This window comes from Equus przewalskii, chromosome 7 (assembly GCF_037783145.1).
Source record: "Equus przewalskii isolate Varuska chromosome 7, EquPr2, whole genome shotgun sequence".
Classification (NCBI taxonomy): Eukaryota; Metazoa; Chordata; class Mammalia; order Perissodactyla; family Equidae; genus Equus; species Equus przewalskii.
Window position 1 is genome coordinate 94,141,926 of NC_091837.1, and position 27,356 is coordinate 94,169,281.

Genomic DNA, 27,356 nt, shown 5'->3' on the forward strand with positions numbered 1-27,356 from the left:
TTCGCTCCCGGGCAGGAACCACGCACGTGGCCCTCAACCACCCAGGGAGCTGGCCTGGCCCCTGTCTTTCGTCTCAGTGGGATCTCACGGTTCAAGGCAAGGTGGGAACCAGGGGCTTTGGTTCTGCCCTGGACCCTGTCGCAGGCCTGCGGAGTCGCTGTCAGCTTAGGGCTCTGGCCGCCCCCATGCTGTTCACCTGCTGAGACAGCTGGTGTGGCTGTTTGCAGAGTACACCGAGGCCCTGGGTGACAGTGGGCGCAGAAATCAACCATTCATTGCCATTTAGGGAGGCCTGGATGCCCTGCGGGTACCCAGGCTTGGCTGGGCATTCGCCAGCTCCATGTCCAGGGACGCATTCCGGGGTGTTTCAGAAGGGTGTCTGGGGGCCGTGCCTGGGGAGCCGCGTGTCCACCGGGCCCAAGCCCCAGCAGAGCAGGCACACGCTCACTTCTGGACTGCGTGAGACACGCCGGCATGGCCTACTCGCTGGGCCGGAGTGCTGTGCCCACAGCTGCACACCAGGAGTGGATCCCGAGGGGAGGCGAGGTCAGACGGGCATGGGGTCAGCTGATTTGAAAAGGCCCCAGCCTACCCTGGGTGAAGAGGAGTTGGGGCTCAGGCAGGGCTCTGCTCTGCGCTCACGGACGGGAGCCCTGATGTCTGGCGCCGCCTCATTACAAGGGCCCCTCCCTCTTGCTGTTGCAACATGGCTTTCTTCAAGTGAGGCCATGAGGGTTCTGGAAGGCTCTTTGGCCCACAGGCTGCTGTTGCAGGGGCTGCAGGTGAGGTGGGGGTCCTGGGGAGAGGCTGGCTCCTCCTCTCACGGTGTGCGTCGACTGATGGCCAGGAATGCCATCTGCCCTCAACAGGGAGAGAAGACCCACGGCAGGGAGAGAAGACCCGCAGCCTGGCCTGGAGGTGCGAGTCCAGGTGCTGGGACGACCCTCCCAGGGCTCATGTCCCTGACCCTACAGCCACAGGGGCAGAAACTCGGAGGCTCCTGCGGTGAGAAGCTCGTGTCGGACACGCAGTGGGCCTCAGTGCCTGTGACGGAGGACACGGAGCGCATGGCCTGGAGCTGAGGGCAGCGTCGCTGTCGGTCCGCACACACGGGCTCGACGGACAGCAGTCACTGCTCTGTGCTGGGCATGAGCCATTCGGTGGTGGACGCCTGCGCGCTCCGACAGCAGCCTGATTTTTCCATGAGAACATGCTTTGTGAGCGACAGCCGGCCTTACAGATTAGCGTTAAGCTTTCACACTTTTGCTTTCTGTAATAAATTAGACTCTAGGTTCCTGGCTTGGGTGATGTGGTGTTCTTCGGCGCGCCGTGGCTGGTCTCCTGTTACCCCCCGCCCAGGCCAGCGCCGCGCACAGCAGAGCTGGTAACCAGACATTGCGTCACACTGAGCGTCAGGCCGGGAAGGAAACTGCTCCCGGCCGTGGACGAGATCCCGCCGGCGGCTCCCCCCGAGAGGCAGCGGCACCACCCCCAGCCCTGCGCAGGACACGTCCTCGTTCTCCTCACTAATAGGAAACAGGAGGCATCTTCTCGGTGGCTTTGCTGCAGAGGGGGTTCATTTCCTTTGAATCCCACACGAGAATGCAGTTCAGACGCGACCCAGCCGCCGGGCATTGGTGCCTTCAGGCTCCCGTGTGTGCCGTGGGAGCAGCGTCGTCGTGCCTTCAGTCTTCAGAGGGGGTGTCCGTATTTTCCAAGTTGTCACCCGTCCACAGGGCCTGGGCAGCTTAGGCCTGCCCCACGTCTAGTTGTCTGCCTGCAGTCAGCAGTTTATCCTGGAACTCCCCACCTGGTGCCAAATCATTAGGGTTTCTGTCCTCGCCTCTTCTCAGCGACCCTCTGTCCCTGGGTTGTGTGGAGCCCCCGGGTGGGCAGGGTGGGGATTGTCTCCGTTAAGTGCGCACAAGTTTATTCCCAAAGGGAGCCTGTGGCGTGGCCTCACGCTGGGCTCGCAGAGGGTGGGGATCAGGCCCTGGGCGCTGCAGGCGCAGGGAGGGATGTCTGAGCGGAGGAGGCTGCCTAGGAAGGACCCAGAAGGCCAGGCAGCCTGATGGCTTCAGCCCCATGTGGACTCTCCACCCGCTAGAGGCACAATGGTGGGTCTGGACGCCATGGGAAGGTGACGCATTTCCTGTACCCTCCCTTCACACCCCTAGCTTGGGGTGGCCTGTGCAGGGGCCCCTGCGTGATCATTTTCTGAGACTTTCCCAGAAGGATCCCAGGGAACCGAGTGATGTGGGAGTTAATGCCAGTGCCACCGACGGCTTTAAACAGGTCGTAAACGACAGACACTCTTAACGGCCCACAGCAAGCAGACGGACGCCGGCTCACTCCTGCACACCCGGAGGAGACTCGGCTCGGTCTCTGGCCGGTTTCGGGAGTCACTGGTCTGGCCCTGTGCACCCCCCACGTGACAGGTAGCTCTCGCTGGCTGGCACTTCCCAGGCAGCTACTCCTTTCGTGTGTGCAGAGCAGACGGGGCGGGAGTTCTTAAAGGGCTCGGGGGACACTGTAGGAGAGACACGAGCTGGTCCTTGAGCCTGAAAATCCAGCGCAGTGCAGAGAGGATCCCAACAGGGTTTTAATTTAATCTGCCAGACTTATATATTTTTTTAAGATCACGAGCTCTGGAAGTTACCACACTCTTATAGAATTTAACCATTGCTGTTCTGGACGCCAGCGTTTCACACAAGCATCTTCCCACAGGAAGGCCTGGTTCCACGGGGGCATGTGTGCTCCTGGCTGTTCCCCTCGGAAGGCGACAGCCTGTCTGCCCCTCAGGTGTGGGGGTCTCTCGGCGGCTCACTTCGTCCGTTTGCCGTTTCTGGATTTACAACATGCTGGAAACAGGCCGAGGCGACTCTGGTTGGGGAGTCTGGTTAGAACCTGCCCAGCCCCACTAGGCGTCTTGGGAGCTGGCCTGGGGCGCGTGCTGTCGGCACTGCTGGGCTCTGAGCCGGTGCAAGGCCGTCCCGCCTCAGCCCGAGCTTCACGGTGCTGGGGCTACGGCTGCCTGTGGAGACGTGACTTCCCGGGGTCCGGCGAGCGGGCGGCAGTGCTGTTTTCTAGTAAATGTGAGGACGTTCCTCTGGGTCTCGGCAGCGCGCTCCCTGCACAGCTGGGGGTCCAGCTCTTCAGCCCCACCCCGTCTGTGGAGGCTGCATCAGGCTGCCCGCCCGCCCCCCGGGAGCTCAGCCCCAGCAGAGGCCTCTCCTCAGAGGTCGCTTCCAAGCTGGGGCCCAGGCCGGGTGCCAGGCTCGCCGGAGAAACCCCAGGCTGTGCAGCTCCAGCCGCTGGTCACCGTGTGCAGACTGGGGCATTAAGGGAGAGTCCCCAGGGAGGTCAGGGGCTTGCGAGGTGTTGCCTGACAGACGACGCCACATGTGCGTCTGCACAGGCCTGTGGATGCAGATCTGCAGACATGCTGCGCTCAGGCGGCCTGCTCCCCTGACTGAGTGTGCCCCCTCCTCTTGCCTGGGGTCGCTGCAACGACAGATGCCCTGGGGGGACCCGTCACACCCTCCTTAAAGAGCGAGGCGCGTCCTCTTCTGATGCGCACCCTCAGCAGCCGCGGACTCCTCCAGAGACTCAGGCCGCCGCTGGCCCAGAATGTGATCCACACGGCATTAAACGCCACTCCTGAGAACACCAGCTCTTCTTGGGGTCCCTTCCACAGCCAGTGGCAGTTTTCTCTGGAACACAGTTTCCCTGGGACGCCAGCCCCTCCCCAGAGCCCAGGAAAGAGAGAGAAACCCCTTCCGCTGCGGAGGGCGTGCATGTGGCGTGGGCAGGGGCTGGCGGCCGGGCAGGGTGGGGAGTCAGCGTGGCTAATGAAACCCAACCCCGTGCTCCCCACGGGCACCTGGCATGAAGACCACCCCTCACTCTGCCCTCTCTGCCGGGAGACCTGCCCGATGGGCCGTGCTGGGGACGCCTGAACTCCATGGGTGAGCAGCAGCGTGTCCTCCAGCCCTGGGCTGAAGCCCTGTCCGCTCTGGGCCAAACGTGATTTTCAGGCAGTGATGAGCACCGCCAGCGAGTTCCGACTGCGGTTCTGTCTGCAGGTGGCGAGGGACTCCTCCAGGGAGACCGCGTGACTGCTCTGCCCTGGTGTTTTCTCCCTGCCTTCTGACCGTCAGCACCTCCGGCACCACATACCTCTGTCCTCAGTGGGCAAGGAGGACGTGCTGAAGATGGGAGGCCCGGTTGAGAACAGGGGCCGGGAGACCTCAGCATGCCAGCGAGGCCAAATGAAAGAACAGGGTTCACTGGGAATCCCCAATGCGGGAAGCTGAGGACCTGGAGATTTCAGGAGGAATTACACAGCCTGGGGCCTCCCCCCTCACCTAGGCTGGAGTGTCGCCTTCATGCCAGAGGCCAGGGGCCTGGGCCAGCAGGCAGCGCTTGTCCCAGGTCCCACAGCCTTGGCAGGGCGGCCGTGCTCCACCGGGAAGGGTCCATGGGGAGCCGTCTCCACGGCCTTGGGGGACCCGCGGGCGCCGTGATGGAGAGCAGACGTGCGCACCAGCTGGCTGAAGACCTCCGTTACAGACGTTCTCTCAAAATGTAGATGTGCTCCTACATAGGTAGGGAGGCAGCTGGGGCCGCACGCAGGCCCACAGGCTGTGCTTGCACGGGGCGTTCTCTCCCTGCCGTGGAGAATCCACCTGTGCACACACGTGAAGAGGTGAAAACGCGGCAAGGAGGGTCTGATGACAGCTGATTGTCCCAACCACGTTCCTCAAAGCAGCGCTGGGCGTCTGTTGGGAATGTGTGTGCGGTCCCTCGTCACTCTCAGAAGAGTCTGACCAGTGAGATGACTCCTGTAAGTGGGCGTGAGAGGAGAAGCCCATGAGGAAGCGGGACCACAGGGAGTGAGCAGGGAGGTGATACACGGCCGAGGCCAGTAGAGACCCGCACAGGCACCCCCCGCCCCCGACGCTCCCTGCAGAAACCCAGCCACCAAAGGGCCTTCCACTTCCGGTCTGCCTCCGTCGCGCCTCCCAGCCCGGCTCTCAAGGCCCCATCAGCTTCCCAGCGAGGGCCGGGTGGACGGCGGTGTAGAAGCGGTTCAGGAGCTCTGACTTCTGCCCCGGGAGCTGCGTCATCATGGGTTGTCTGTCGTTTGGACGCGGTTCATGGTCTGGGAGCGGAAGCGAGGAGGGGCGGGCAGGAGGGATGTCGGTTTTGCCTGCGGAAGAGTGTTTTCCTTTTCCAGCAGTCAGAGCCCTCTCTCCTGCACCAGATATGCACTTATCTTTTCCGTTGGATCCTTACCCACTTCTCAGCGCCATCTTACTGTGCGTTCGAGTTCACCGAGTGTGCAGACGTTTATCAGATAGGGCGTCGGTAGCAGTAGAAATGCAGGAGGACATCCAAGTTAAAATTTTCACTTTGATTACTACAAATCCATGGGCCCTTGGGTCCAAAGCTTCTACTGCAGTTTGCAAATGGATTTTTATAGCACATTAGTGCTGGGGGTGATTCCAAGGAAAATAGTGCGCTCACTATTAGAACCAGCTGCAGCTTTCCGGAGGCGATGACTCACGCCCCTCTTCTTAATTGGGTGGGAGAACCAGGCAGGAGACACACAGGGACTCAGTCAAGTCGCTGTTTGTTTTCAGAGGGTATCCTAGCCACAAGCCCGCCCATCGCACCCATCTGCAGCTTGTGTTTATTTAACTTTTTTTTTCCTTCTCACAGTTCCAATCATAAAAACAGAGCCCACCGATGACTACGAGCCTGCCCTGACCTGTGGACCAATGAGCCAGGGCCTGAGCCCGCTCCCGAAGCCGTGCTACAGCCAGCAGCTCGCCATGCCGCCCGACCCGGGCTCCTGCCTCGTGGCCGGCTTCCCGCCCTGTCCGCAGAGAGGCAGCATGATGTCACCGCCGCCCAGCGCCAGCCCGAAGCTCCACGACCTTTCTTCCGCTCCCTACAGCAAGGGCATGGCCAGCCCAGGCCACAGTCACCTCGGACTTCAGCGGCCAGCCGGAGGGGTCCTCGCCGTGCAGGAGGCGCCGAGACCCGTGGGCGTGCACCCCGGCTCCCCCCAGCAGCCGCCCCCCGCCCTGCTGCAGCCACAGGTGAGTCCACAGCTGAGCAGTAGCTGTTCCCCGGGTCGCCAGCCAGCACTCTGTCCCAACAGCTCCTCCTCTCCACTGCCGTCCGGTACCCAAGAGCCGACCTGTTTGCAGTCCTGCAGCCCAACCCGCCCATCCGTGATGGGCCACCAGCAGCACCCGCCGCCGAAGGTTCCGAGAAATGAGTCTGCAGCCACCCAGCCTCTGCCGCTGCCCGAGGTGCGTGAGGACAGTAATCATAGTCTGGCCCCCATTCCCGTAACGGTCAAGCGAGAGCCTCAAGAGTTGGACCAGCTGTACCTGGACGACGGTAAGTCCCCACGCCGGAGGTGTGCGTTCAGCCTGGCGCCGTATCCAAGAGTGCAGGAGGAGGGGTGCCTGTGTATGCGTGTCTGTGCGGGAAGCACTTCCTGCTGCTGTTGGCGGCGCTGTGTGGTCACCGTGTCAGCCGCCAGCCAGCCGCGTGATGCGCGGCTCTGCTCTGTGACCTTGGTCCCGGCGATGTCTGTGTCTGTAGACCCTCAGGGGACACTGTCCGGGCCATACCGGCCGGAAAGTCAGCATGCTCCGGTGTGCTGGCCACAGGTGCAGACGGTGCTGCCGGGCGCGAGCTGGGAGTTCTGTCACAAGAGGCTGCCGGGGAGCGTGGCTGCAGGCTACGCTGTCTTGTTCCTTGGCATCTTAAGAGCTTCTTTAGTTGAGAGAACAATTTTTGAACAACTGCTTAGCTAGAGGTGATTAACACTGTACCCTGCACGGCGATGTAGAAACACTTGAGTGCTGGGACAGTCTCATCAGGAGCTCGGTGAAAGGATCATAAGGCATAGGGTGGCTCCTGGTGCCGGGGGCCTTCTCCCCGTACGGCGCCCAGCTGGCTCGGGGCAGAAACGCAGTCGAAAGTGCACGTTAGGATGGCTTGGGAAGGAAGTGCCCCCAAAACACCCGTGGTCAGGATAATTGGCGTGAAAACCTGAGTACCAAGGTCTTTCTGTGAGACGATGGCAGTGACACCTCGTTGTTGTTCTCAGCGTATTTGCTCTGAGGAGTCACCCTCTCTGGACGGGTGCGGCCCCAACTGAGGGAGAGCAGAGCCCTGACTCGCGCCTTCACCACCTCAATTGCAGGTGAACCCGCCACTGGGCTGAAGCTCCGCCATCTGCTCAGTAAGAGTGGGTCCCCTTAGCGCTTCGGTGCCCCACCTGGACTGTCCGTCGGGTGCCGGTCATCAGTGGGACGTCCTGTTCTCCCGGTGTCAGTTGTTTCCTGGGCGAGCGTACAAACCGATGCCCCGGAGCAGATGCTCCTCCCCCACCGCCAGGGGACTCAGATGGAGCCTGAGAACTGGGCACACGGCCCAGGGCCCTGAAAACGCTTGCAGGGTCGAGGCCTCGCAGCCTCCTTTAGCCCTTTTGCCTAAAATAACCACCAAACGTTGTAGGCTTTTATTCCCCGCTCAGTAAATGTCACATTTTCTCCAAGTTTGTGTTCTGCGAGCTTCCCAGCCGCCCTGTGTCCCAAGGGGTCCTTTCTGAGGAGCATCCACTTTTGGAGCTGCTGTTGCAGAAGCAGGTGGCAGGTAGCAGGTCACCCACACTCTGTCAGCACCCATGTCCCACCAAAGGTGCGGACGTGAGCTGATCTGGGGACGCGTGAGCCTCCACGGTGGTGAAACCCGGCCGCGGCCTCTGAATGTGTCAGCGTCTGTCCCCAGCTCGGTGCCCAGGCGGGATGAGGACTCCCTCGTCTGTGCTTCACATGGTGCAGATTCCTGTCTGCGCAGGTGGGAGCGAGCCCCTGCCAAACGCCTCTCCCGCTCAGTCCTAACTTGAGGCGATGAGCTTTCAAATATTTTCTTCTGTAAATATGCAACCCTTAAACCCCAGACCTCTTCAGGGTGCACTTATGGGTTCCTAAATAATGTCAGGTTCTCCTTCCTTGCCCCCTCAGAAGTGCGGGTCACAGTGATGCTTTCTGGAGCCTCCACCCAGAATTCAGCAGCTCCTTCCCCGAGAGCCACACTCTAGCTCCATCACTGCCCGCAGCACTTCAGGAGGTTTATTGCGACCTGGGAGGAGGGGCCGGCTTCGCATGGACATTCTGTGCTGGTTTCACGTTTCATCTCATAGTCCCCCTGAGCTCACAGCAGGCCCGTGACAACAGTCAGGACGAAGGGAGGCCATGCTTCCTGCTACCTCCTCGGCACGGGGGCAGGCGTGGACTCCACCTTCGTTGCTGTGTCCAGCGAGGCAGACCGCTGCATCCGAGGTTGGATGCTGACACTCACAGCTGTAGCCCTGCCACTCTGTTTCGTCTCAGAAAGTCCCGGCGTGGTCCTGCTGGAGGCTGGGTGAGGACACGCCTCCCCCTCAGGTCCTGCCCAAGCCTCCTTTGCTTCCGGGCGACTGGGCAGCACCCTCTGGCCCCTTCCCACCGGCCCCAGTGCCTCTCGTGTTCAGACGCAGCCTCGTTAGGATGTGCAGGGGCAGGGAGCTGCCCTGGGAGGCGTGCTCGTGGGCCGGGGGATGTTCTGCCTTCAGTGGACTCAAGTCGTCTCGAGAAGGTGCCCACGTGGCAGGTGTGAGGGACACTTGGGGCCGCGGCCCTGGGCGGATCTCTGGGCCCCTCTGGACTTGAATTCACTTTATTTCAGGAATGGGACTTGGTTGAGAGGTGAAAGCTGAGTAAGATGGTCCAGGCTTGAGGCCTCTCGGTCCAGCAGGTGGGCCGAGGTTGCACAGGCCCAGCCCCACGGTGCAGACTGTCCTCTGCCGATTGTTCCCTGCGGTTGGCCTGGCGGGCTGTGGGCGTGGAGCTCCAGGGACAAGGAAGAGCCCAGGCTTGGGGATCACCCATCTGCTCGCTCTCCTGGTACCTCCGACCGGCTCCTGCCTTCCCACACTCCCCTCCTGACACCAGGCGCCGGGCCCTGGGCTCCTGCCTCAACACGTCTTTAAAACACCTGCACCCTCTGCTTCAGGGCTCCTGTCTCCTGGCCGCTCCCTAAGGTCTTCCATTCTTAATTTCCCCCAAATACTCTGCCCCGTCGTCCCTGTGATCAGGTTCTCTCTCCAGAACACGGAACAGATCGTGTCACCTCCTGTCCCAAACCTCCCAGGGTTCTCCATTGCTAAAGCACCAGGTACCTCGTGTGCAGCTCCAGCCCCCCAGTGCTGCCCCACATGCACCCACCCCCGACAAACCTGTCTGTCCACTTAGGTCCTCAGATCATCGTGTGGTCCTGGGGACCCTTGGGCAGAAGTTCTGAGACCCAGCTGGTGCGGATCTGTGCACACGGTTCTCTCTGCCTCTGTTCCAGGCTGGATTTAATTCATGGGCCTTTATTTCCGTGGTCTCTGTAATCCTGGGCCAGCCATAAACAGAGCTTTCCAGTTTTAGCCTATGAGAGCAAAGCAATGTTCATTTTCTGGGGGTCAGGTTTGGTATCATGGTTAAGGTTGCTGAGCCAGAAGCTGCCCTGGAAAGCAGTGAATGCATTTATATACGTATGTGCATTTTCCTTATGTGATGTTTCATTGCTGCTCTGTGGTCCTCAGCTGGAACCACGTGACGGAAAAGGCTTGGGCCGCTGAAGAGTGAATGCTGGCCTTGGACCCTCACGGAAATGGCCTTGATCCATCCCCCTGGGCGAGTGCCCCTCCTGGGCCTGCTGGAGCTGGTGGGGGTGGAGATGGCAGACAAAACTCTGCCAACATCCCCACAGGGACTGCCTTTCCTGGAGGAGGACCCTCCCGAGGTTGAGGAAGCCCTTGGGGTGAACACGCTGTGTCTGGGATGCAGCGTCTTGTAGGCCCAGGCTTCCCTCCAGCGGGCGCCCTGGCCCAAGGTGTTGGCATGGGTCCATGCACACGGGCCAGACGACCCTGCCCCAGGGGTAGCCACTGAAAACACTGGCTGTGGGGCTTTTCTCCCGACAGTTGGAACCGTACATTGTCCAGTCTAGGCATCCCCCCACCACCAGGAAAGCAGATGGAATGTTCGTTGCTCTGTCTGAGCTGCTGAAGACTCCCTGAGTCCATGGACGGTTAGAATATGAAGGGGCCTAGCTCCTTCTAGAAAATCTTGGGGTATTTATGGCAATGCAGTTAGGAGCAAGGAGAAAGCACTCCGTCCTCGTGAGAGGGTGGGCAAAACTGTCCACTGAGCTGTGGAGGCTCACGGACGGATCTTGAGGCAGGATCTTAGCGCCAACCTCAGTTCCCCAGGACCAGAACCCGCTGTCTGGTCGTAGGGCAGTGATATCCATGCCGTCAGCCCCACGTTAGTCCCGGGAGACTTTTAGTGCAGAATAAAGGCCCACATCGTGAGCATGGGAACCCGAACCCCCAGCCTCCCCCCCCGAATTCTGAGGGCATTTTGGGGGCGGGTTCATCCTGGTGCCTTGGTGTCGGAGACGGTGGGAGAGACGAGTGGAAGGATATGCAGGTGTCGGGCGTGTGGGCTTAACCTGGAATGCTTGTGTCAAGCGTGAATGACTGTACTTAGCACTAGGACTCTGATCCTTTTCCTATCCCCATTTCAACGTTCCACACGATTGAGGTTTTTGAAAAGCAATTTGTCGGACAGGGACAGTGTCAAAACTCCTGCTCATTCTGGGGTGGGGTGGAGGAAGGTTCCAGAGAAGGTACGTATGCCAGCATGCGTGCGGCGTGGCCAGAGCGTGGCCTTCTGAGGCCTGTGGGAGAGGGGCTGCCTTGTCTGGGGCCGATGTTGGGCGAGAGGGGACGCATGGGGCAGCCAACCCGCCTTTGCGAGGACAGCTGTCCACGCCACATCTCAGCCTGGCATGTCACCTGCCCCACCGACTTGAAAGAATCTCTTTAGAGCAGTGATTACTTAAGCTTTTGGAGTTGCAACACCTTATTATTGTTTGATTTCTCAACCCAATTATATTCCATCTTTCATCACCTCCACTCTGCTTTTTTTTTTTTTTTTGTGCTGAGGAAGATTCATCCTAAGCTAACATCCATGCCAATCTTCCTCTCTTTTTCAGTACATGAGCCGCCATGACTGCTAACAGAACCGTGTTAGGTCCATGCCCGGGAACTGAACCTGGGCTGCCGAAGCAGAGCATACTGAGCTTAACCACTAGGCCACCAGGGCTGGCCCACTCTGCTTATTTTTAATTAAATGGATTTTGTTTAGTGTATATTTTTTTTAAGTTCCCCACGTCTCTTAAGAGAATAAGAGGCACTTCAGAATCCCGGCTGTTCAGGCAGTGCCCTTGATGTAGAAAACAGGCGGCCATGAAACGTCTGGAGGGCGGGGGTGGGGAAAGGAGTCATTAGGACTCACTCCAAGGCTCCTTTCCCTTGTGTCTGGTTTTGAATTTGCAGCCTACACAAGGAAGAGGCGTAGAAGAGAGAACGGAAACAGCAACAAAAAACTAAAGCAGAAAACTAGACGCCATTAATTTCAAGTGGCCTTGATGTTAAAAAGCGAGCAGTCTGTCGATTACACAACAGGGGGTCAAGCTGGGTGGGCGGATGAAACCAGGACCGGGAGGGTGCAAGGAAGAGATGTGGGGCGAGCCAGCGACCAGGCCATGGGGTCTGGGATCCTCCATCACCAGCTGCGGGGGCAAGGCCTGTTCTCAGAGGGACGCGGCATCGCTGGTTCCCGGAGGCCGTGGCAAGCTCTGCGCTCCCGGCTGTGACCTGCCTTCCCCTCGTGGGGTTTCCCTGCGTGTCCCCGGCACTGACCTCTCCCTGGTCCTTGGGGAGCGCGCTGCGATTGACGGCAGTGAATTCGGCCACACTGGCGCTTTGGGAGCGCAGAGCCACGGTCCCTGTCCCCATGGTGACAATGAGGGAACTGAGGAGGCACAGTTGCTTCCCCCGCTCACCCGCCAAGGCTTGCTGCTGGTGCCTCCGTGGGGCTTCTGTCCGCCTGGCAGGACCTGAGCAGCACGCACTCAAGAGTCCTGTTTTCGCTTGCTTGCTTCATCTGAACAACCGCTCAGACGTCCTTCAGGGCCGTTCAGGCTCCTCAGGCTCGTTTGTAATGCTGATGGTGCTGGCCCTGAGGATTTAGAATCTGTTGCCTAGGTGTGCTGGGTTTTCATTTGGGTTTTACTTTGGTTTTCCGAGAATGTAGAATAAAAAAGGCAATAATGGGATATTATGTCCAGTTCCAGAGAGCCTAGGGCATTGGGGGCACATACCTGGCCATCATGTGAATTATCTAGAGATCTACAGGGGTGGTTCCGCTGTGCACAGCATGTCGTGTGCAACCTGCAGTTGGTCTGTGGCGCAATGCACTCAGACACGCGAGGGTTAAGGCCCTAGCCACGTTTGCATTCATCTCCTGGAAGACTTGCCTCAGACTGAATCCCGACTTGTTTCTCACTTGTTTCTACCCTCAGGTTTCCTTTCAAAAGGACTTGGTCCATAAAGAAATTTCAATTATAATTTATTCTTTGGTTCGACAATATTCATAAGATTTAAGCTCTCAATTTAGGCTTCCCAATCATGGCAGAACCACAAGGGTACATTTTTGAAAGATTAGTTTTATGGGCTTCACTTTATTTTGAATGTAGATTAAAAAAATATGTCATAAAAGCTCTACATGAGCCATTTCTCCAATACAATTTCCCTGCATTTCCCGTGGTAGAGAGCGGGGCTCCCCTCCTGGTGAAGAGTTACCCTTTGACTTCCTTACACATAAATGTGGACAGTTCACGCACACACACACACCCAAACACGGAATCGTTTATGTATCAGGGGACACACTCCCATTTATTATTTACTATTTACATACATTCGCTGGGGACACATCGGAAACCCTTCTGCAATGCACGCTGACTCCAGCGCTTATGTGAAGGGACCGCACGATGGAACAGCCGTTCTGCGGAAACAGAGCACCGCCTCTGAGCCTTGCACTGAAGCAACGGCTCCCCAGATGTGGGCTGGTCTGCACCACGGCCTCCCCCACAATCGGCCCTTTCAGGTCCCTCCAGGAGCTCTCCCGTTTCCAGAAATCTAGATGTCATTAAAACAACAAGCAGGTGGACCAGGCCGGCCAGGATCGTGTCTGCCCCCGTCTGGGCTCTGAGCGCCTCCCCTCTTGCCCTCCCCTTCTTTCCTGAGCTTAAGCTGCTCCAGAGAGAACAAAAAGCTCTCCTCATGGAAAGTTTTACTAACCTGGCACGGCGCCCAAGTCTGAGGCCTTCCCCATTCCTAATGATGATTGAAAGAGTCTGTGTTACGGGATCAAACACGCTGAGTCGTTAATATTGCGGACGGAGGCTACCACATGATGGATAGAAGAATGAATTCAGCCATGCAAATAATTCATTAGGGTCAGTCCTTAATGCACTTGGATGTCTGCATGGGAGTCTTAAGGCATAAAAATTACACTACACACCACCCAGAGATGGGGACTGCTGTCGGCGTGGTCAACCAGCGAGCTTTATAAATAGGTTCCCTGGAGACCCCTACAGAGGGATCTCCCTACACAGAAGAGTTCATCCAGTTCCAGGCCTGAGCTGCTGCTCCGTGGGCAGAACCTCTAATTGTTCCCTCAAAGGGCCACAACAGGCTTTTCCAAACCCGTGTGCGTGCCTCCCTGGGCTGTCAGATTCTGTCTACAAAGAGACACACAGAGCCTCGCTTCCAGAGATGCTGTGCCTCCAACTGGATCAGATGGATATGCCGATATTGGCTTACGTATCTTAGTCTTTGTCTAGATAAACCCGTGTCAGCCAGTATCCATCAGAGCCTGTTGGCCGATGTGACAATGTCTCTGTTAACCAGGTGTAGGCGGCAATCCAGCACTGTTTCTGCTGAGTCTTGGAAGGTGTGTGCTTTCCTGTTGAAAATCTGTTGCCATTGACCTCCAGGGCCGTGGCACTTAGGAGCCTGCCCCTTCCTGAAGGAAGGAGGGGACAGCAGGGCTGCCTCTAAGATGTCTGCTGAGTAAGGTTCTCTATAAATAGGGTGCTGCATTTGGCCACTGTAGGCACATGCTGGTGTGGCTGCCGGCTTTCAGCTCTGCAGCTTGTTGGGCTGTGATGGCAGAGTGTCCTCTGTTCCTTCCGACGGGTGGAGGGTGGGGACAAGGGGAGGGGGCACGTCGTCATATGACGCTGGAGCTTAGGTGTCTGAGGTCCTGGGTGCTTTTCTGAGTTGCCTGGTGTCGACATTAACTAGAAACCTGGAATGCTTTGAATTACACTATGTTGCTAATCAAAGTGTCCTTCTACAGCCCAATTATTTTCTGTGTACTTGGAGGGATATTCAGTAGTACTGCTTTCAGCTAATATTAACCTTCCACCTTTCTCCCTTAATCACAGGTCTTAGCTTATTTCCTTCTTTCAGTGGAGAAGGAATGGGCATTATTAATCAGAGGGAGAGAAATAGGGGTGGAGGAGAAAGAAAGCAGAAGGGACGAGCTGGAAAGGTTTTGCGGAGCTCTTGGGCAATTAGCAGCGTGTAGGTCTATTTAGTGCCGAAAAACCCTCACGACCGGGAAGCGGAGATGGACAGAGAGCTGACGTCCAGAGAGGACTGCACGTGGCCAATGTGGGGCATGCTTGTGGCGTCTTTGTCCTTTGTCATAGGCGGGCTCTGAATGCTAGTAAAGCGTTCATGCGTGAGCGTTCGTGATGGCGATGCCGGGTTTTTTCTTGTGAGGATACACTCTGTTTTCCTCCTGCAAGGAGATGAACAGCTTTCCAGAAGTTCTGTAAATAGTTCTGTCTCCATTTCAGATCAAGTTGTACAACACCGGCCTGGTCTTTGCGTTTTCTTTCTCTGATGCTTATACGTTTCAAAGAACTTTCTTAAGAATGAGTGCTCTTTACAGATACTTTCAGATCTGTGAGCCGGCAAATAGCACACCACTGTGCTGTGTCACCAGAGCATGAAGCCATAAAGCAAGCCATTTAAAAGCATAATAGCGACATTCAGAAAGCCCAGCTGTCGATAGACCATCAGGGCCTGGCGTCTCTTTGGGGACAGTGGTGACCAGGGCAGTGGAGGGCTCTGTCTACATCTGTTGGACAACTGTGTTTTCGCAAGAGCAGCCACGGCCTGTAACTCAAGCCAGGCACTCGGTCTCCTGCCCCTGGAGCTCTAGGCAGAGAGCCAGCTAGGCACGAACACTTCCCAGGGATCTTCCTGGTACAAAAGTGTGTTCTTGCACATGGATTCCTAGGGAACAATGAATAACTGGCTCACAGTTGTCCATCAAGTCCAGGCAGAGAAGAACATGGATAATTGGAATTGTAGTAATTGTCTTCCCATCAGAGCTGAAAAGTCGTTCCCAGTCCAGCATGACATATGATTGCCAACAAACAGAAAACCCAGATAGCAATAATAGTAATGAGTACTGAATGTAAGGCCTTTGGTACTTTCCAAAGTGACGTTTTACATGTATTCTCTCAGTTTACGTATTCAACCTTAGAACAGTCCTGTGGGCAAACTACCAGCGTTCACCACACCTCACAGAGCGGGGCTGAAGCTGCGGGAAACGCTGTTGGAATCGCAGTTACTCAGAGTCGCAGTTAGCCACTGACAGCCCCGGAGCCCCACCTTGGTCTGCCGCTCTGGTCTCTGCACAGTCTCTCAACTCCACCAAGGTTTAGCTCTATTGTTGAATATTTTTTCCCCACTAGAGACGTGGTGAGCAAAGATTCCTGCTCAAGAGTCTAGCTGTCGGATATGAGCTGGCCTTGCAAGCCGAAGAGCAGTGTCGTAGATTTTTTCCTTCATCAAAGAATTTCTGGTTATCAACTGAGGCACTTTTTGATAACTCAAGAGGGACTGGAAGGAAAGCAAGACTTCCAGAATGATGAAGAAAGGACCTTGGTGAGGCAGCACTCCCCAAAAAAGTGACATGAATACTGACAAAACTATCAAATCAGTTATTTCAGAATCTGGAAATTAACCAGAGGCAGAACAAACTGAAAAGCATTTATTCAAGAAAAGCTGGGCCTTGGTAAGAACAGCAGGGTCTGTGGGGCTTTAACTTGGGACCTCTCCCATCGCCCCTCCCCAGCTCTGTGGCGCATCACCATGAAAAGCCAGCAGCTTCACAGACAGGGAAGGAGATCGGCCTCTCTGAGGCTCTGTCAAAAACCCAGCCCCGGAGCACAGTCAGTACTTTGACTGGTTGTGCAGGTCCCTGGAAAAGCCACATTCCCAGGGCAGGGTCAGAAACGACAGACGGCTGGAATCCTGCTCATGGGAGCTGCCACGGCTGTGCTCTCCACTGGGGCGGACAAGGGTCTAGCCCCACTAGATGACCACAGGGAACTGGAGAAGCCTGGCCTGTGCCTGGGGGTCTAGAAGACCACACACGTGTCCACGGATGCACGCATGCTCAGGAAAGACCTCGGAGAAGAGAGGGCCCCAGTCGTTCACCTCTGGCTGAGCTTGAGACTCGATACAAGCAAAAGTGACAGCTAAGGCTGATGTGCACGCCTTCACTTAGAAAGTGGGCCTTAACATTTAGATTTCCTTGACAAAAGGTGGAAGACGTAATGGCTCAAGGCATTTAAAGAAACCTCCGACTGATAGTTGACTGACCGTTAAACTATGCTAACCTGAGGGTGACCCCTAGGAAGCCAGGCTGAAAAATAAAGACAAGAATTTTTTCAAAAGAGGCCATACACTTCAGAGAATACAGATGTTACAGAAGTAGTCCAGGAAAGTCACTAATCAAAGAAGCAGCGACAAGGGCAAAAAAGAATGCAGAATTAACAACAAATCCTACAGTGGGGAGATTCGGATTCCAGAGTTGCTACAACATATTATCTGTAATGTCCAGTTTTTCAACCAAAAAACTATGAGACGTGCAAAGAAACATGAAAATGTGACCCGTACACGCCAAAAGAACTACCCACAGGTGAGAGACAGCGTGCCCGAGAGGGCTCCCTGTCAGACCTGGCAGCAAGGCTCGAAGTCAGCCACTACAGATCTGTTCAAAGAACTAAAGGACGCTGTTTAAGGAATTAAATGAAAATAAGCCAACTATGTCTCACTGAATAGAGAGTGTCAATATGAGATTCTAAAAAGATACATTTGTACCAGAGTCAGGTAGAAGTCTAGAATTGCAAAGTGCAGTGACTGAAATGAAGAATTCACTAGAGGGAGTGAATGACAGTTTGGAGCTAGCAGAGGAAAAAAATCAACAAACTTGAAGACAAATCAATAGATTATCCAGTCTGAGGAATAGAAAGAAAAAAGAATAAAGAAAAACAAACATACAAGAAACCACAGAGCATACAAACATATGCATAATGGGAATCCAGAAAAAGACGAGAGAGAAAGGGGTAGAAAAAAATATTTGAAGAAATAGTGGTCAAAATCTTCCTAAATTTGATGAAAAACATTGTTATGCACATCTAAAAAGGTCAACAAATTCTAAGTAGGATAAATTCCAAGATTCACACCTAGACACATCATAGCCAAGTTGTCAAAAGACAGAGAAAAAGAGATAATCCTGAAAGCGGCAAGAGATGAACAGGTCATGCGGTACCTGCATTCCTCAGTAAGATTAACAGCCAACTTCTCATTACCAACCATGGAGGACAGAAGGCAGTGTATTGCATATTCAAAGAGCTGAAAGGAAGACTGTTGACCAAGAATTCCATATCTAGCACAACTAGCCTTAAAAATGAAGGAGAAATAAAGTCCTTCCCAGATAAGCAAAGGTGCAGAGAATTTATTGCCAGCAGACCTGACCTACAAGAAGTACTAAAGGGAGTCCATGAGCACCTGCTTGGCAGTACCAAGCACAGTGCTAGATATTAGGGATAAAGCAGCAAACATGTCAAAAAAGTTCCCAAGACCCTGACAGTTTAGTTGAGAAGATCAAAAAAAAACAAGAAGTACTAAAGGGGGTCCTTCAGGCTGATGGTAGCTCAGATCCACACAAAGAAATAAAAAGCACTGGTAAAAGTAATCACACAGGTAAATAAAAAAGACAGCATATGCATATTTTTAAACTCTTTTCTCCTCCTGATTTAAAAGAAAACACATGACAATAATTACAAAACTGTGCTGATGGGCTTATAATACACAAAGATATCATTTGTGTGACAGTAATAGCACAAAGGAAGGGGTAGGGAAAGAAGCTTTATCAGAACAGTTTCTATGTATTATTAGAAATAAGCTATAATAGTATATAATAGTATTAAATAGATTGCTTTAAGTTAAGATGCATATTGTAATTTCTGGAGGAACCATTAAAAAATAACTTAAAAATATATGTAATAAACAAACAAACAAAAGATGAAAGAAAGCATTTAAATGATACACGAGAAAATATATATTTGACACAAAAGATGGCAGTAACGAAGAATATAGGAACAACAAAAACAAGCAAAACCACAAGACGTGGAAAACAAATAGCAAATGGCAAAAGCGAATCCTACTGTATCAAAATTACATTAGATGTAAATGAACTAAACACTCCAATAGAAAGGTGGGGGTTGTGAGACTGGATTGGAAAACAAACAAACAGGATCCAACTATATCCTGTCTACAAAAGACATATTTTAGATTTAGAGATACAAATAGGTTGAAAGTAAAAGATGGAAAAGGTATATCGTGCAAATAGTGACCCAAAGAGGTCTGGAGTAGGTGTACTGATACCAGACAAAATAGATCTGGAACCAGAGAAAATGTTACCAGCGACAAAGAAGGACATTTTATAGTGAGTAAAGCATAAATTGAGTAGGAAGATATAACAATTATGAATATATTTCCATGTAACAACAGAGCCCCAAAATACAGGAAACAAAAATGGGCAGAACTGAAGGGATAAGTTGAAAGACAATTAAAAAATAATAGCTGGAGACTTCAATATTACACTCTTAATACTGCATAAGACAGCTAGGCAGAAAGTCAGTAGGACATAAAACAATTGAACCACACTGTCGGCTGGCTTGACCTGAAAGCCATGTAGAGAACGAGCCACAGGGGTGCACAGAGGGAACCTCCTCCAGGATGGCCTCCCACCAGGCCGTCAAGCAAGACTTCATAAATTTGAAAGGGTTAATTCTGATCACAATGGAATTAATCCATAGAATCAATGCAATCTCTACCAAAATTCTAGCAGGTTTTTTTTTTTCCCAGAAACTGACAAAATGATCCTAAATTTATATGGAATTTCAAAGATCCAGAATAGCCAAAACAATTCTGAAAACAAAAAACAAAGTTGGAAGACTTACAGTTCTCAATTTCAAAACTTACTAGAAAGCTACAATAATCGAGACAGTGTGGTGTTGGCAGGAGACATGTAGATCAATGGAACAGAATTGAGAGTCCAGAAATAAATCCTTATATTTATGGTAAATTGATTTTTAACAAAAGTGCCAAGCCATTTGACTGTGGCAAAGGATAGCCTTTTTAACAAATGGTGCTGAAACAAGGGATATCTACATGCAAACGAGTGAACTTAGACCCTTACCTCACGCCATACACCGAAAGTTTAACTCAAAATTGATCATGAAATTAAAAGTAAGAGCTAAAACGATAAAATTCTTAGGAGGTAACATATGAGAAAATCTTCAAGACCTTGGATTAGGCAAAGATTTTTTTAGATATGACACTAAAAACACAGCCCATAAAATAAAAAAATTGATAAGTTAGACCTCATTAAAATTCAAAATTATTGTGCTTCAAAAGATACCATTAAGAAAATGAAAAGATAAGCAACAGACTGGAGGAATGTATTCACAAAACACGTATCTGATAAAGAGCTTGTATCCCGAATATGCAAAGAACACTATTTCTCAATAATAGTAAGACAAACAGGCTAGTCAAAAAGTGAGTAAAAGATTTAGAGAGACGTTTCTCCAAAGAAGATATGTGAAAGGGTAAGAAGTACATGAAAAGAGCCTGAACATCATTAGCCATTAGGGAGTACAAGTGCAATACTAATGCAAATGAGATACCAGTTCATACCCATTAGACTGTAATAAATAAGAGAGACAATAGCAAATTCTGGAGAGGATGTGGCGAGATTGGAACCCTCACACATTACTAGTGGGGATGTAAAATAGTATGTCACTTTGGCAATGTCTTAAAGTTGAACATAAATTTGCCATGTAACCCATCAGTTCCACTCTTGGGTGGAACTCAAGAGAAATGAACATGAGTCCACACAGACTTGAACACCAAGGTTCTTGGCAGCATTATCCATAATAGCCAGACTTTTGCAACAGCTTAAATGTCCAGCAACTCATGAATAGATAGGAAAAGCGTGTGATAGCCATACAATGGAGTATTAGTCGGCCATTAGAAGGAATGAAGTACTGATTCATGCTAGGACATGGATGAACCTTGAAATCAGGCTTAGTCAAAAAAGCCAGACACAAAAGTCCACATATCATATCGTTCCATTTATATGAAAATGTCCATAAAAGGCAAATCTCCAGAGGCGGTAAACGGCCTGGCGTGTGGACCTTGCTAAGGACGGTCGAGGTGTGCATCTCTTACACAGCTCAAGGAACTTCTTTTCAAAGGAGTGTTTAGAGTTAAGTACAATTTTGTGGAAGTACTCAATGCCGCGGGAGCAGCCGTGCTCTCAAAGCTGGAGGCTTGTACACGTCACGTATGGTTTTTCCTTTGTATGTGGAACATGCACAGTCCTTGGACTCCTTTTTTAGGGAGTGTTAGGAAAAAATTCGAATTCTATTTTTGTATGATATGAACACAACGCTGATGGTAGAATTTCTCTTAGGGAATAAAATATGTGTGCTCCTCCATTACTTACTGTTGAGCTGAGTAGACGATTATCTTGGAAACATGGACAGTAGTCCTATGAATTCCTCCGTCTGTTGCCGCTTGGCGGGATCGGTGCCTCTCTGTTTTCTGACCGTGGGCAACTTGGGTTCTCTCTCACATTAATGTGGGTGGGGCACACAAAATTTTGAGTCCCTTTACCTTTTTCAGTTTGAATTTCGAAACGGGATTCTTCCTTCCTATCAGATTATACAGTGGACACTTCCACGTAGTAAAGAACAAAGAAAGTCTATTCCCCCTTCTAAACATCCGCCCTTATCAGGCCCGGGGGACCCCAAGTAATCAAAGCTGATACTTGGGACAATAGACCAAGTCGGCGAGGCCACTCCCCTCCCCAGGACTTGGGCAGTTATCGCTCCCACAGCCCAGCGGCTGGGTTTTTTTGGTCTGAAGTGGGCAGACGGTGCAGGATGCGGTCTTTGGGCCTAGGGGCCTGGGGGCGGCATTATCAGCCCCCTAGCCGTCCTCGCTCCCACCCCAGGACGGGCCCTATCAGGCCCTCACAGCTGCTGTTGCTTTAGATAGGGCAGGAAGTGAGCCCTGGGAGACAGCAGGAGCTCACAGCCTCAGCAGCATCTAGAAATGTCTGTGATTTACCCGCGGCTCTGGCTCCAGTCCGAGCCCGTGCAGGAGGGAAAAGGGAGAAAGTGCAGCAGATTCACTGTCTGGCCGAGCGCAGACGTGACGTCGGGGGAGTGTTGCCGTCACCGTGGGGGCCCTGGCTGTGTAAAACCAGGCAGCCGCTGGCAGCTCCCTCGCTCTCCTGCCGAGGGGGGACCCACACGGGGCAGCGCCCTTCAGTCTCTGGGGAAAGCCGTGTTCTACGGCCTCCTCCATCCTTGCTGCCCATAAAGCACTTGGTTTGCAGTTTAGTCTGTGTGTCTGCCTTGGTTCTAACAGGACTTAGAGCTCTGCCCCAGCGAAAGCTAGACGGGGAAACCAGGTGAGTGTCAGAGCTGGCATCTTGCATCAGAATGCGTTCAAGGTCCGGGTGGTTCTGTGCAGACATGTGCAGCGTCCTCTCACGCTGGTTTCAGTCCGACCTGCTCAGAGTGGTCTGAAACAACACGTTTCTGCACCGCCTTGTTCACAGGCAGAAGTCTAGTGAATCGAGAGATACAGCCCGGGGCTGGGGCAGCACCCTCCTTCTCCAGCACCCCCTGAAGTGTTTTCGCTGGAATTGGTTTTTAGAAAGGAGCCCAGAGAAGACAGTCCCTCCATTAGTGGCCTAGCTAGCATCTGTGACTGTTTAGTGTAAGAAATTACATTTTAGGACATTTCCTCTTAATTACAGCCCCAGACGAGATTGGTCGAGGAGGGAAACGTGCCCGTGGTCACGTGGTGTGGCCGCTGTCCCCGGGTGGGGAAAGCCGTGCTGTTTGCTGCTTTTGGCCCAGCTCCCTGCTTTCACGATGTCAAACTTAGAATCGCCTTTATATACACTTTGCATTTTTTTTCCACAGTAGCTGTTGCCAGCAAGCTGTAAACTACCGTATATCACTCAGATTTAAGAACCTAAACTTTAAAACAAATTAAACTCTTGTTGACATTGTAATAAAAATCAGAATGGAACTGAGCAGCTCGGTAGAAGTGAACTTCAATTATTTCTGTGGATTTAAGATTGTTTTCTGGGATTCCCAGACTCCCAGTACAGCAGAGTTATTTCCTCTTGGCAGATGGCTGGAGAGAAAAGAGGTGGTGGGTGGATAAAGTGAGGTGGCCGCCGCTGGGCCAGGCCTGGGCAGAAGCAGAGTCTCCGTCCGTCCGTCTATCGGTCCGTCCCCCGAGTGTTCTGGCTTCACAGGAGTGTCTGTGGCCACATTTGAAACAGCATCAGCAGGACAGCCAGGATGTGCCAGGCGGGGAGCTGTGTGTAGGCATTTTTTAAACGTATATTAATTTAAGAAAAGAGCTGAGAAAATGTTTGTCAAATTCTGTTAATTAGGTGTTTATGCTGAATTGACAGGAGAATTAAAAGCACGGGGCTGACTGTCCTTCAAAACTGTCCAAACACCAGCGGACGCGTGAGGCTCCAAGCCCCCTTATCTTTCCTCCCCACCTTAACTGCAATGTTGATATTCTTCTGCAATCTCTTTCACTCGCTGAGATGGAAACGGTGGTTTCCCCTGGATGAAATGCCAGCTTTCCATCCTGCGTGCAGTTTCCTGTCATGATAAAGCGGAATGGGAGTACCACAGAGAAACGTGTGGATGGAAATGAGGTGATTGATCCACTGGACAGGCGTTTCTCCAGAGGTGTGGCGGCTCCTGCAGAGGAGGTTGACCTGGGCTTTCGAGAGCCTTTCATCAGCACCGCGCCCCTTCCCTCCCTGCCACTTCCTCTTCTGCTTCCTGTTTCTCTCTGCTTTCAAGGCCAGGCTGGCAACGGGGTTCATGACTTCTGGCTCATAAAAACGCCACCGTCCACCGTCCACTGGCCACTGTGCATTGATTGGCGCTCTCCCTTGCTGCCACCATCGCTGAGTCTTCAAGGCAGGCACTGGGAGCACCCAGACCACCTGTGGGGGGCGGGGGAGAGTTGCTGAGCCCCAGGGCATGTGGGTGCTGACCGCTCCTTCCTGCCCAGTCAGGGCGCAGGGGAGGAGGCCCCTCGCTCCCAGGAGGAGCTGGGCCCTGGGGTGTGAGCAGGTCAGGTGGTGCCTCTCTCAGCAGGCGGCGTCCAGCACACTTACTAAGTGGCAGGCAGGTGAGGAGAGGAGAACTTGAAAGTCACACCCCTCTGCGTGATTTTCCTCCACAAAGCCCCTCAGTGAAATACTCACTCATACACCTGCAGGTGCAGCCCTGCTCACTGGAGGGTCTTTCCAGACACTTGGGGGTTTTAAAGCAGTTTTGATCACTTTGATTGTGTCCGTGGTCTCCGCTTGACCAGGGCTTGCTAAATTCACGGCGCATCTTGACAAGCTGTCTCGTGTGCTCTTGCACGTGGAAGCGCATTGTAGTCTCGGAGTTGGAGCCCGTGTCCGACAGCCTGTGCAGGGGTAGGGGAGGAGGTTAGCAGGGAAGGTGCCGGACTTGACCCCCAGCTCCGGAGCTGGTTTTCTTCATCGCCGTTTGTCATGGAAACGGGCCTCGGGTCATCCTTTAGTTCAGTGTGTGACGCTCCAGGGCTGCCTGCTGTGAAGTCAGCCACTGAGGGGCAGGGAGGGGCCTCACGCTGGAAAAGCTCTGCAGTCTGAATTAACACTTATTGTGAATAAAGAGCTCTAAATAGTCATTCTCTACATATTCAGTCTTTTTCCTGAGGACGTATTTTAAGCCTTCTTCAGAAACCAAATTTAAATAAACAGAGAAGGAATTAATGCTAAATTTTCCAAACAGGAGAGCTCATAACCTCGCCAAAAAGAAGCAGTTCAACAAACACAAGACACAATGCAAGTGGCTATTGTAGTAATTTCACCACAGCCTGAGCAATAAATGCTTAGAATCCTGCAGAAGAGGTGTGTCAGGTCTGGCTCGGTCTCAGTCTTGTTGAAACTCACGGAAAGGATCAGTTCAACTTTCAAAAGACCACATAATGTTGGCAGATTACTTTGTATGACTGGCATTGCGAGGCTGTCAAGACACATGAGCAGATCAGATCCCTGGCCCCTGGAAAAATTAGAGCAGAGCGAGGAGCACAAGGTAACAACCAAATGATGTTCAGAATTTAAAGAATGATCCAAGTTGACAAAGCAGGGCCACAGAATGGTGCCTGGTCCATTGCCACCTGAATCGTGGAGGCCAGTGAGTGGCAGCGCTCCTGCTCTTGAATTTGAGGGCCTTAGAGACCATTTCAGGGGAATGAAGACGGGAGCTTCGTCTTAAAGGCTGTCTGTTCCACATCTCAACCGTCTCTTTCTCAGATGGGAAATGCGTGTAATGAGGTACTGAGGGACATGACACTTTCCCGGGCTTGGGTTCCTGTCTGTCAAGCTCCGGAGCAGTGGATTGGTAGAATTTCCTCCAGAAAGCAGGTTGTGAGTGTGCTTCGGGCCCTGGCCCCCTGGCCCACAGGGTCCTGGCGCACGGCCCAGGGCATCCTTTCCTTGTTCAGGAAGGAGATGCAGGTGGTTTCTTCTGCCTGTTCCTTCCAGTGTTGTTAGAAATGCTGTTCCTCTGCTTGGGCTGAGAAGTGGTCTTTGGGGCCGTGGTAACTCAGCAAGGCTGCTCATTTTGGTAATCACCAGGGGCATGCCGTTATTACATAAAGTCAATTAGTGCGCATACATGCCGGTCCTGCTGATTTGATTTAGAACTAACTAAAGCTCCAGTAATGTGCAATTACAAGAAACTTAATGGTCCTTTATACCGAATGCAACTTCCATGGCACCTAATATACTTTGATGAATTACTCATTATGTGCAGTGTTGGAATAGCTTCTATAAAGATTAATAATTGGATAATCAATACAAAAATTCAATCTTGGGTTTTTTTTTCTTTTTTCCACTCCAGGGTCAATATGTCCTAAAGATATGGGACCTATCTCATTTACCTATATTTTTCTGACTCTTTGCCTCCGTCTCCTTCCTATTGTTTTACAAATTAGGAATTTTTAAGAGTAACTTGCCAGCTTGGCTATTGACGCATTCTTCTTCATGGCATCTGTGGTTTTTCTGTTCAGATCTTTACAGAATGAAGAAACTGGTCAGTTCTACCAACGCTCATGGGTGCAGTTCCTACCCTCAAGGTGGGCTCGGTCTACCCGGGGAGGGAAGTGGACGTTAAAGAATCGCATAGCAAGGGCAGTGGCTCGCTAGGGCCTCTGGGCACCGAGGAGGCACCAGCTGGCCTTTCCGAGGTGGCGTGGGAGGCAGGAGTGGGACTCAGGTGTCCTGGGCAGCAGCATCACCGCCAGGCTCTGCTGTGAGGTGCTGAGGTGTTGGGTGGACCTGGGAGCAGCTGGGGGTGGAGCTGAGGGAGGAGGCGTGAAGAGATGGGGCCTCCCTGTGGGGCATTTCCCTCAGATTTCCACCTTGGCGGTACTCGCTCTGGCTGTGGGATGGGATGTGTGAGTGACTTAGGCCCAGCAGCAGGTGGAAATGCTGAGCCATCCCAGCCCGGAGCTGCTGGAAGCAGAGCAGCGGGGGAGAAGAGGATGGGCATGGCATATGCGGGACCCACGCAGGGACTGGCTTGGTGGGCAGGGGACCTGGCTGTGGGAGGTAAGAAGCAGATGCAGCCTCGGCAGCGGGGGCAGCGGCGGAGTGTGGAGAGCTCAGGAGAAGGTCTGAGGGTAACCCTTGCTTGCGATTCAGCAGCTGTGGCGGAATCCGCTGAGGAAGTCGTGCCCTCCAGGCTGGGGTGGAGAGGACAGGCGGAAGCATTCGTGCCTTCATCTCAGGCTGGCCTGTGGGTGGTCACAGCCAAGATTGGGCTGCTGGCTGGAAAATGGCTCCGAGAGGACGCAGAGCCCAGTGCTACATGACAGCAAACTGGAGATGCCAGAGGATGAAGCGGGAAGACATAAGTACGGCCCAAGATGCGGTGGCGAGAGTTTGGACTTTCTGTTGAAACTGAACTAAAGGGGCTGCTCTGGGAGGCTGAAATAGTGAGAGATGCTACCGTGGGAAATCCTGTGCTCTCTGTGCCAGAGCCTCTCCCAGCAAATTAGCCTCTTAGTTATTTTACAAAGAACAAAACCAAAACAGGCAGAATGCTGTACCACATGTGTTACACCCACACCCTGAACCTTCAGTTTACTCCCAGATTTTCCTCAACAGCCTTGTAAGGAGGAAAACCACTTCTTTGCTAGGAACAGGTGGCCAAGGGCAGCGTGTGTAAGCCCACCAGGTCAGAGACGCGGCCTGTTCTCTGAGCTTGTCCTCAGCTCGTCCACCAGCACCAGGAGGAGAAGCTGTGGAGCGAGAATCCTGCTCCTGTGTTCTTCGCATCCCTACGTTGCGCTGACTGAGGACCTGTGATCTCTCTCTGGCTGTCGCTGCAGCAGTCCCTGAAGCCGCAGAGCGATGGGGGCCGGGGTGGGGCAGCACAGAAGTGAGCAGCTGTCCTGCTGTCTCCTCACCCCGCTTCCCCATCACTGAGAGACAGGAGCGCATGAGGTGGAGGCCCGTGTGCTGTGCGGAAGGACTAGCACGCAGTCGCTCACTCGCGTTGACACACAGACGTCATGCGTGGGTGCCGAGCGCATGGGGAGGTCGTCCAGATGTAAAATGGAGGCGGCCTTGCAGGAATTCAGTCTAAGGAGTGTGGAGTTCTATCAATAATAATTTTCAATAGTACTTGAAAGCAGGATCACTTGTAAATTCTAACAATGAAAATGAAAATCCCTGAGTGTTATTTTAACTCCTTTCTCCATACCCAAAACCCTGGGCTGCCATGTCAACGCCCATTGGCTCAGAGCAGCTGAAGGTGGCTGATGCCCTCTCGGAGCCAAGCTGTGCTGTTGGCCAGCAGGTGAGGGCAGGATTGCTCCCAGGGGCTGCCTCAAGGTGACCCCAGGGTTAGGGTACTGGCCACCG

General features: G+C 53.0%; 1 protein-coding gene across 13 annotated transcripts in view; it reads left to right on the top strand.

Annotated features, from left to right (window-relative positions):
* Positions 1-27,356, top strand: part of NFATC1 (nuclear factor of activated T cells 1) — a 125,696-nt gene that overhangs the window by 84,391 nt on the left and 13,949 nt on the right. For 4 of the 13 annotated variants that reach the window (XM_070627992.1, XM_070627986.1, XM_070627988.1 and 1 more), the window contains exons 9-10: positions 5,725-6,107; positions 6,219-6,414. In XM_070627992.1, coding sequence (XP_070484093.1) covers positions 5,725-6,107; positions 6,219-6,414 — 579 coding nt within the window. Of the gene's footprint in view, positions 1-5,724; positions 6,415-27,356 lie in introns of all 13 variants that reach the window. The other 9 variants (XM_070627989.1, XM_070627984.1, XM_070627987.1 and 6 more) reach the window with 4 other exon arrangements.